At 36.8% G+C, this 10,980-nt stretch overlaps 1 protein-coding gene across 1 annotated transcript; it reads left to right on the plus strand.

Annotated features, from left to right (window-relative positions):
* Nucleotides 1-4,984: 4,984 nt before the first annotated feature.
* LOC306987815 (uncharacterized protein) lies at nucleotides 4,985-6,991 on the plus strand. The gene is made up of 5 exons (XM_079592400.1): nucleotides 4,985-5,046; nucleotides 5,175-5,498; nucleotides 5,731-5,859; nucleotides 6,062-6,171; nucleotides 6,297-6,991. Exons 1-5 carry the CDS (start codon nucleotides 5,022-5,024, stop codon nucleotides 6,387-6,389), a joined length of 681 nt encoding a protein of 226 aa, XP_079448526.1. The 5' UTR covers nucleotides 4,985-5,021; the 3' UTR covers nucleotides 6,390-6,991.
* Nucleotides 6,992-10,980: the final 3,989 nt, after the last annotated feature.

Consider the following 10,980-nt stretch of genomic DNA (forward strand, 5'->3'; position numbering starts at 1 on the left):
AAGTTTCCAGTCATCGGACCAACTTCTTCGATGGCGGAGGCCGTGGTCGTGAACCTGAGATGTTCATACATTGTGCCTGTCTTCCCGTCTTTGGCGTTGATGCCTCAGTTTTCGCGGATGGTTTACGTAAGGCGACAGTCTGCAGCTCGAGGAGTTAATCATCGGAATCTGCGCTCTTTACGTGACGGGAGTCCGGTAACATTTTATGATTCCTCTCTGAAATCCTCTTCCGATACCACTCCCACTCCAGTGACAATGGCGTTGATTAACGCGAGATCTCTGGCAAATAAGACCTTTATTTTGAACGATCTTTTTCTTTCTCATGAACTAGATTTTTTATTTATTACTGAGACTTGGCTTAATACTGGTGAAATGACTTCTCTCTCTGAACTTTCTCCTCCTGGTTGCAGTTTTTTTAGTACCCCTAGGTCTGTTGGCCGTGGTGGGGGTCTTGCAGTTGTTTTTAAAGACAAGTTTAAGTGTAGACTTTCACCTTCTGCGTCTTTTTGCACTTTTGAATCTCAGTTAATTACACTGAATTCTTTTAAATCTGTGCTATGTGTATTGATTTATAGACCCCCAAACTCTCATGGGGATTTTATACAGGAGTTTTCTGAATTTTTATCTGGTATTGTCTCTTCTTTTGACAATATTTTAATTTTGGGGGATTTTAATATACATGTGTGCTGCCCTTCAAAGCCCCTGGTCAAAGAATTTTTAAATTTACTAGAGTCATTTGATTTTTTACAAAGCGTTTCGGGTCCAACTCATGAACGTGGTCATACGCTTGACCTTGTATTATCTCTGGGATTCTCTGTTGATAGCGTGAAGATTGCTGATACTGTCTTTTCTGACCATAAGACTGTTATTTTAAATTCTAACTTTCCTTGTGTTGCGTCGGGTAATACTGTTCCTGCCTCAGTTTCATCTCGCATACTCAATCCATGCACAGCTAGTAATTTTTCAGCTGGTTTTAATGTCTCTTCTTTTTTTTCATTGACTGAGTCACACTCTCCCTGTATGGGTTTAGAAGAGTTGGTCGATCAGTTTAACTCTTCTTGTTTAGAGATTTTAGATGTTGTGGCTCCTGTCAAAGTCAGGGGAAAAAAAGTTAAATCGGAGCCCTGGTTGAACAGTACTACCCGTGCTCTTAGGCAGGAGTGTAGGAGGGCTGAACGCAAATGGGTTAAAGATAAATTACAAGTCTCTTATGAGATTTTGAAGAACCGTTTGAACGAGTATCAAAGAGCTGTTAAATTGGCTAGATCAAATTATTTCTCATTTATCATCTCCAGAAACTGTAATAATTCTAGAGTACTTTTCTCCACTGTAAATGCAGTTCTTCATCCTACTGCTACTCCTTCACTCATTCCTTCCGCTGACATGTGTGAAGAGTTCTTAAACTTTTTTATTGGCAAGGTTGATGGAATTAGATCTCAGATTTCTTCTGTTGGCAATGATTGTATTGCTTCTTTTGACCCTTTGAACCAATTGACCAGTTTTATGCCTGTTTCTCTGCATCAGCTTAATGATATAACTGCTCATATGAAGCCCACCAAGTCTCCTGGTGATGTGCTCCCTTCTTCTCTGTTTAAGAAGGTACTTGATTCAATTGGCCCTAGTATTTTGTCTATTATGAATATTAGTTTGTCATCTGGTGTTGTTCCGGTTAGTTTTAAGCATGCGGTTATTCAGCCCCTTTTAAAAAAGAATGGCTTAGACCCCTTTGACATGAGTAGTTTTCGTCCGATTTCAAAATTGCCTTTTATTTCTAAGATACTGGAAAAAATTGTAAATGCACAGCTTAATGATTTTTTAATGAGGAATAACATTTCAGATAGATTCCAGTCAGGTTTTAGAGCTGGTCATAGTACAGAATCCGCTCTTTTGAGGGTCTCTAATGATATCCTACGAAGTGTTGATTCTGGAAACCGTGTTGTTTTGCTTTTATTAGACCTTTCAGCTGCATTTGATACGGTTGATCATAACATTCTCATTGATCGTCTTAGGGATCAGGTTGGTATTCAGGGCTTAGCCCTGAAATGGTTCTCTTCCTACTTGAAGGATAGGACTTTTTCAGTCAATTTAGGGGATTATTCTTCTTCCGTTGCCCCTCTTGTGTGTGGGGTTCCACAGGGCTCTATACTGGGACCAATTTTATTTTCGCTTTATATGCTGCCTCTAGGTTCGATTTTTGAAAAATTTGGGATTCAGTATCATCTATATGCGGATGATTCTCAAATTTATTTACCACTGAAACATGGGCATAAATGTGCCATTCAGTCTCTTCATGCATGTTTGGCCGAAGTTAAGTGTTGGCTTGCGAAAAACTTTCTCCAACTAAATGAGGATAAGACCGAGATGATTTTATTTGGAAATAAGGGCTGTGTGGCTGATGACTGCCTGGGGTTGTTTCCTGGGAAAAAACTGTCTAGCGTGAGGAACCTTGGTGTCATTTTTGACTCTGAGCTTAAATTTGACCGGCAAATCAATGCTGTCGTTAAGAATAGTTTCTTCCATCTTAGATCAATATCTAAATTGAAATCTATCCTTTCTTTTGACGATTTGGAGAAGGTTGTTCATGCCTTTGTGTCATCCCGTTTGGATTATTGTAATGTGTTGTATCTGGGTGTGAGTCAGGCTTCACTCTCCCGTTTGCAGCTTGTTCAGAACTCAGCTGCCAGACTTTTAACCGGTACTAAGAAGAGAGAGCACATTACTCCGGTGTTAATTAAACTACATTGGTTACCCATACAATATAGAATTCAATACAAAGCGTTGTTGTATGTTTTTAAGTCTCTGCATGGTCTAGCACCTGAGTATGTTACTGATTTAATCATTCGCTGTCAATCCAGTAGATCTCTGCGCTCAAACGACCAATTGTGTCTCATGGTTCCACGATCCCGTTTAAAATGTAAAGGTGATCGAGCTTTTTCTGTTGCAGCTCCTAGGCTCTGGAATAACCTTCCTCTGTCTATAAAATCCTGTCCTTCGTTGGGTGCTTTTCAGAGTGCGCTTAAAACGTATTTGTTTTCTTTAGCATTTGATAACGCTTTGTAAGTTGTGTATGTCTGCATTGTTTTTATGTTTTTATTTTCTCTTTTATACCTTCTGTACAGCACTTTGGTTCCACTTGTGGTGTTAAAAGTGCTTTATAAATAAAGTTGAGTTGAGTTGAGTTGAGTTGAACGTGATCCCAACGTCTCCTGTTCTTTGCTTAGAAGAAGGAAAAGTTTCCAACAGGCCAAAGTCTGAGCTCGGAGTCCTCCCCCCGAACAGCACGCCAAATACACATTAAACTTTACTCCCTCTAATTGTATGTAAGAGTGAATGATGACGTAGATTTTTTTGTACGTCATCAATGACGTACGACTCAGATTTTTTTTCAATGACGTACATTGACAGGCGAATATCTGATCTGTTTGTTTACACAGCAGGCGCAAATGCACGTATCCAACCCTCTACAATGTGAGTAAATCACTCGCATATGCGACTATAATCTTCACTCTGGGCGACTAAATAATGTCTATCATAAGCCATTTGCTAATAAATTTGTACATTTTACTTGCCAGTGTGTGTGTTAGAGGCTAAGTATAAGTTTAGCATAGATACATTTTTCACTCGCTCCACACTCTGAGTGCTTGAGAGTTTCGCATTCCGATCTGTACTATTTCAGCTCAATGGATTCTCAGTGTATCTGTATTTGACGTACCGTAAACTCTAGTGTGAACCTGAAGATGTGATGCACATGCTCCTCATTATATGCGCGTGCCGCAATGCAGCACAGCTGATGCAATTATCACATGCCAATGTGCATTGGCTCGTTTTAGTTACACTCGAATAGATTGGCCTCTCTAGTGAGATTCCTATTCGTCGGTTACCGACGCGGCGTCTCCATTCCCTCCTTCAGGGAACGAGGGTTACCATACGTAACCGGGACGTTTCTATGGTTACTTATTGATCATGTTCACCTGTGACTTGTTTAGTCCTTTGTTTTCTTGTATATTTAAGACCTCAGTAGGATTCTGTTCTTTGTATTTAATAAACTTCGTTTGTCTGTTTCAGGATCCACCTTTCCCCTCTTTTCCTCCTTTGCCGGACCTGGTGTGACACTAATCTTTGACTAATCTAAGAATTTTATTAAACAGATTTTGAATGCGATGCATCAACCAATAAATTATACCCATATTAGTCTTCTGTTTATTATGGAAATTGTCATTCATATGTTGCAATGTTTTTGTTCCAATACTAATGTACTATCAAAAAAACAAACAATGCTTTATTGGTGTTTCTTAATAATTCAGTTGTAATTATTTCAAATAATAATCACATATTAATAAAACTCATCTCATATTAATGAAATTTTAAAAACTGCTTTTTATATATATAACATCATGTTTTTTTTTTTATTCATTAGGTTGTTCGTGAGTTTTACCTCGCCTCTTTCTGTTGCAAAATGAGGGCCAACAGAGGCTAAGTGAACCATGCTTACCCACCAAACCTTTGTCACTTTGCAGGAACTCTTCTCTGTTTCACAGTGTTACTATATACAGCAACTCAGTCTCATGGGAATTTTTAATAATTTGTATGAGATCATAGTTTCACACAAATTCAAACCTACGGTAAACTTGACCATGGTTGTATTAGGGGGGGAAATTATAAAAGTTTTAATACAATCTTTATAATATCTTTACATTCTTTGTAATATCATACGGTTTTGTGTAAAAATTTATAAAATTTGTACAAATTATCACGAGTTGTCATGAGAGTGTGTTGGCTTTATGACAAATAGGTTTGCTGATGTTACTGCAAGTATCTGGCAATTTACTGTCATGTTTAACTTGATAAAGTAATGATAATGGTGAGACAGTAGGTGTTGAAAAAAAAAAAGTGTGTACAATGTGGTCAGAGCAAACTTGACTTCCTCTGTCTGGCTCAGAGTTGCAGTATATAGACTTCATCATACATGTGTGGAGGGAACCAGGTTTCATTCGATTCAATGGTTTTATTCAACCAGTAACATGAGGATCATTCTGCTTCAGCTCTGTGAGTTTATAACATATGAAAATATTTACATGAGCTTAACCATAAATTGATTCATATTAAAGGTTCACAGTGGTTTTATGTGGCTGATTAAAAATGAATTGTAATGCATTTATTTCTATATCTTGTAGATGTATTAATCTGTTTTCAAGCTGCGGTGTCAGATCAACTCACTGATCCGGGATCAAATGTGACCATAAACTGTGATCTTGAGGAAAATGAGGTTTATTGGATTTTACTGAAAACACCAGATCCTCCAACAGTGATTCTACGGTCAACTTCCAATCCAACAGCACCTTTTTACTCAAATAAAACACTCAGAAAGAAATATTCACTGCAATTTAATCATAATCTAGTTATTAATAATGTAACCACTGATGAATTAGGAGTATATTACTGTATGAACACAGATTCACCTCCAAAACTCAGCAACAGCACCAGACTGCACTTCACCGGTGAGTTCATTTACTAATCCATATTGATAATCATTACGAATAATTTCTCTTACTTATTTATACATTTGTAATTCACTACTTCAGTTTTTGGCGGACATATAAAAACAGAAGCACTTAATGTTAGCTCCACAAAAAGTTGAATATGTTAGATATTTACCTACAAAATTGCAGTCATTGTGCTCCAGACTATAGCTGTTGTTACTGTAACAGATTATAAATACTTTCATTACAGAATCAACTCAACTAACTGAGCATTACAATCAGACAAAGGGGGAGTGTATTGATCAGAATCAGACACAATGGCAGATTATTATCATCATATCTGGTCTGATGAACGGGCTTCTGCTCATAGTGGTGATCGGTGAGTAATCAATGCTCTTCTCCATAGACAGCTAAATTCTTTATTTAGGCTTTTGACTTATTTCAACATTTTAGCTGACTTATTTCAGTATATTTTTTATTATATATTTATATGTATGTATTTCATACAGTTTATATAATTTAAGAAGAAATAATACAACCTTTTGTTAATATTGAATCTGAATTCACTGTTCCATTTGTAGGACTGGTAAAGGTTTTTGTTGTTGGAAACAGAAGGTCAGCAGAAGAATCACAACTCAACACGGATCTACAGCAGATGCGAGTTATAGAAGAGCATCAGGACCAGTTACAGGTAATAATTCATTAATGAAGCTCTTGATAATAATGTAGGATATTCATGCTGACCTTTTACTCCAACAGTGTCCTATTTAATCCATGGACAGCTAGTTTATATTGTTTTCTTCATTGCTCTTTCAGTATGCCGAGGTGGATTTCTCCAAGCTGCGTAGAAACTTTCGGTCCAGTCAAGTCAACAGCACCTATGCTGCACTAAAGCCGGCGAAATCATGAACGTATGAGTATGATGGACTACTTATGTTGTTCACTGTTTCTTGAACCTCTAACCACAAACTGTTTGGTAGATCTCATAATAGATATGACCCACATTTACGACCATAACATTCTTTAGCCTAGATCAGGGGTTTTGAAATGCAAAGCCTGCCGAGGATCCACTGGAAAGTTAAGATAGAAAAAAGTCAAAAGAAAATAAGTTAAAATTGACAAAATTGATTTATTTGATTTGGTTTATCAAAATAAAAGTCCTATCAAATGAATAGTATAAATATTTTTGTATGAAAAGCATTGTCCTTGTATTATATATATATATATATATATATATATATATATATATATATATATATATATATATATATATAATGAATATTGCTGTCTTTAATACATTCCATTTTTAGACATTGTTAAATTCACAGTTAGGTTTACAATTGTTTTGAATATATAAATAGTGTATTAATGGTATAAAATGACAAAACTAACATGTGAAAATTTAGACTATTATGAAAACATCCTTATGCTGAGAACACAACTCAGTTAAAAACCGGTCTTCTTATAAATTTGTTGCTTTATATTAAATAAATAAACATATATTTGTATGTGTAAGCTTTTGTGCATGTTTTATGTCAGATCTATGAATAATGCTGAAAAATCTGCAATACTTAAAGTTGTTTAGCCGGGTCTCTCTGGTAATGATATTATAATTCCTCATGAAAACAACATTTTATTCAATAATAAGTCAATCAAATTGCAACATGACATTAAATAATGTCACTATTGATAAATTAGGACGTTATAATCATGAGACACACTTAACACATCATTGTCAGATTCATTAGTGAAATTAACAATACATGAATTAAAAACAAAGAAAAGGAAAAAACGCTAAGTCTAAAGGTCTTCGGAAATGTCACACCTCAAATTTGTATCACTTCTGCTGTAATGTTGATGTCATATTTGAATATTAGATGTATTTATTCAATGTATATACGCACGCACAATTGCAATTTGTCAGTTTGCTAAACAACTGACTTCATTTTTGAAGCATTGCATGAAATCATCTGAAGTGCTAAACCAAAACCAGAAGTTTGTTCCACTGGTTTGGTCACTAGACAACCAATGACAGAGAGGGTCTCTTACCTTTGTCTAGAGTGGGGGTTTAACCTTAAACCCAGTGCAGTGTTTTTCCAGCCATTAATGTATCTCAGTTCTCACAGTTGTCTAAACCTCAAATGGAAACAACACCATTATGTGTGATTTGTTTGTTTGTTTACTAGGTCTACACAGTGAAAATGTAGTGCTTGCCAAGTGTGTTAATGCATATAAAGCACCTTCTACTAAAGTTTATGTTGCTATATGAACATCCAAAAGTTAATAGACTGCATCTGTGAAATCAGTTTCACATTAATCTAGGGTCATTCTCAGAGGCTTCAACCAATGAATAAAAATAGTTGTACTAGGAGTGTTGAAACTAGGCCTCATGGACAGCAGCAAATGCACACTAGTGTAAAAATATGACACACATAAGCAGAGTGATGCATGAAACGCCCCAGTGCTGTTGGACTAATGCTGCTTTCATGTGCTATTGGAATAATCTTATATACGAGTTTACCATAGGCGTAAATTTCAGTGGGGACGGTGGGGGTGCGTACCCACCAGATTTGGTCATGAGTCATTTTGTACCCACCACCCTTTCAGGGTTGCTAGTAGGGCTGTAACGATACACCAAACCCATGATTCGGTTCGTATCACGATTTTTGACCCACGAATCGGTTCGTATCACGATTTTATTATTTATATTTTTTCCCCCAAAAAATCTCCATGTTTTTGAAGCTGATGCAGTGGTGACCCGTTCATGTTCAAGTCTGCGAGGCAAGTAGGCTATGCTGAGTTTCGGTTCATTTATGAGACGAGCTCCAGTTCATGCGCCGGCGCCCATGTCGTCTAATATCTATTGTCTGCTTTATGTATTATTTATTAAATCCAGGCAATTGGTTGATGAAACATTGATTAAAATTAAGATACAATTAATACAAAACGAAATTCACTTTAAAGAAAGGCTTTGTGCTTTCTGTTTGAGGTCTCTGTGAAAGTTTTAAAGCAGTCTTTTAGTGCCGATTTCAGAGCGGTCACGTCCGTAACCGAGAACTGTCACATCCGTAACATTGTTTTTTCCTCATAAATACAAACACGAAACACGAAAAATAAAATAAAATGAATATTTTATGTTCTGTGGAACGCATAGTAGCTTGGACAGCTTACATTAGTAAGCTACAGGACATCGTCTTTCAAAACATGACCTGCGCAATAGACCCAGCATTTCTAAAAATGCACTTCCGAATGCGTCTCTGTCCCCAGCACATTTCAAACCAAACTGACGCTCATGGAGTTTACTATAGTTCAAAATTGGACATGAACGCACTCTCGAGTCATATTTACCACTGGGAAGCTCAGATATTTACGATACCAGAGTTCCCGAGTTGGGTGTGCAATAAACTTTAAACATGGGGGAAGGGAGAACGATTGCTGCCATGACTGCTATTCTTTATTAGTTTTTTCCACAACAGCTACATTGCCTTGTCTTGTCGTTAAAGTATTGCATATTTACATAGACTTATATAAATAAGTATTTGAAGCAGATTTAATACACAACAACATTTTAGTTTTTTAGTCAAAATTCCAGAATCATCTGCAAGCTGATGATCGAGATCTATAGTGCGGTGAATGTTTATATGGTTGTCAATGAATGGGACGCTAAACCACCTTAACACTGGTTGCCACCTGCCATAAAACACAAGCAGCTACTGCCACATAAAAGCATGTCGTCAGATATGACAGACATGACACTCTACCCGCACTCCAAGAATTAGCTTGCCAGTGTAAAGTTTTTTTTTTTTTTTTTTTTGACTCCCCGAAAATGACTAGTTAATCACCCTAGTCTGCAGGACTTTCCAATCAACAGTGAGCAGGCAATAACAGCAACCTCTTCACCCACCTCCGCCTCCGCTATCTTGTACAGAGAGTAAGTTGCCATTATTTTGCTAGTCCTGTAATGGTAAACATTACATTAATCTGTCTTAATGTTTACTTAAAATATCTTTAGAGAGCAGTATTTATTTTCCTATTTTTACCCCAAATAGGTCAATGTTAGCATTATGGAACGGTAAACTCTCTCAACGAAATTTATGTTTCATTCATACTCTACTCCGGAGAAAGTTTCATGCAGAAAGTTTACAATGAGACTGAAGTAATAAAACTCACGACATTCCAGGAAATCCCTAATATGGGCAAAGACATCCAGCTACCACTGTAGCTGAATAAAATGCAGATAGAGACATTTTGACTGATTAAACCTGAAGAAAATTAACACATTATTGCAACAGTATATGGTTTATCTGTGACCTTCAAGCCATCTTGGGTATTTTCATAAAGATAAATTATGTTTTATTAACAAAGTTTGGGAGGAGAACGTTTAAATGATCTACCCAATCAGCATGAGAGGAGGCCTATAAATACGTAGCCGACTCACCTATACTCCTCGACAGTTTGCCTCCACCATCCCGTCTCCTCACACACTGGTTACTATCCTAACCAGAGCACTCTGGGTTCCGGCCAAATTCCTAGCTCAGAGCCCACCCCCAGACAGCACGCCAAATGCGCATACGCTTTTGCTCTATCTAATAATGTGTGTGAACTCGTGAACATATTGTTATAATGCAGTTATAAAACTATATAATTTCTGCCTCATTCTTTGATAAGAAGCCACATCAGTTCACAGAAGGAAGTTATTTCAAACTGGTTGCCATTATGTGTAATTTAGTCTTTTGTATAATGGTGTGATTCTTCTAAATAAATAAATAAAGTTAAGATGAATTAGACTGATTGCATTTTTTTTCCCAACATTTCTATAGATATCGCGATATATAGCATTATCGTGAATTCTTTTGGCCATGATTATCATAACCCAATCCCATCATAATTTTGTTTTAGGTAGGGTTGGCACTTTTTGTCATCTCCACATCCTGATAGCAATCAATAATAAAAGTGATCTAAATATTAAAACATGTACATACATGTACAGTACATGCACGTAAAAACTAATTTCCATGTATAAATTGCACAATAAATACAATGCGTGCTATAGAGACGCATTTCATGAGATCGAGTTGGTATTTCCATTCCTCCGCGCATCTACTCATACAGACACACATCATCAGCGCACTCTTTAAGGCTATGCAGAGTTGTAGACAAACAGACACCAAGTGCTGCAAACAAACAGCAGCCCCCTTTAACAGTTCCTCCTGAACCAAAACAACCAGCTTATGCTGCACGTAATTTAGAGACAGGAACCCTTGACTTCCTACTCGAAGTTCTTCACGTCCTAAGACTAATTTATGCATTTCTATGTCAACATTATTAATGTCGAAATTAATCTCCAGCAGTCAGGTGGTACAAATAAGAGCTCTGTAATTTGTTTACACTCATTATTACTGTAATGTTATGTGCTTTGAGACATGAGGTATTTTAACGCCGTCTCTCGTGACGCTTTGCTGAATCTGCTCTGCTGTGTGCGTTCATGTGTTTTAGAGGA

This window comes from Phoxinus phoxinus (genome assembly GCF_949152265.1).
Source record: "Phoxinus phoxinus genome assembly, chromosome: 20".
In the NCBI taxonomy this organism is placed as follows: domain Eukaryota; kingdom Metazoa; phylum Chordata; class Actinopteri; order Cypriniformes; family Leuciscidae; genus Phoxinus; species Phoxinus phoxinus.

Coding starts and splice junctions, on each gene's coding strand:
- LOC306987815 (XM_079592400.1), top strand. CDS start 5,022: ATGAGGATCATTCTGCTTCAGCTCT. Junction 5,047..5,174: donor GATCATTCTGCTTCAGCTCT/GTGAGTTTATAA, acceptor TATATCTTGTAG/ATGTATTAATCTGTTTTCAA. Junction 5,499..5,730: donor CACCAGACTGCACTTCACCG/GTGAGTTCATTT, acceptor CTTTCATTACAG/AATCAACTCAACTAACTGAG.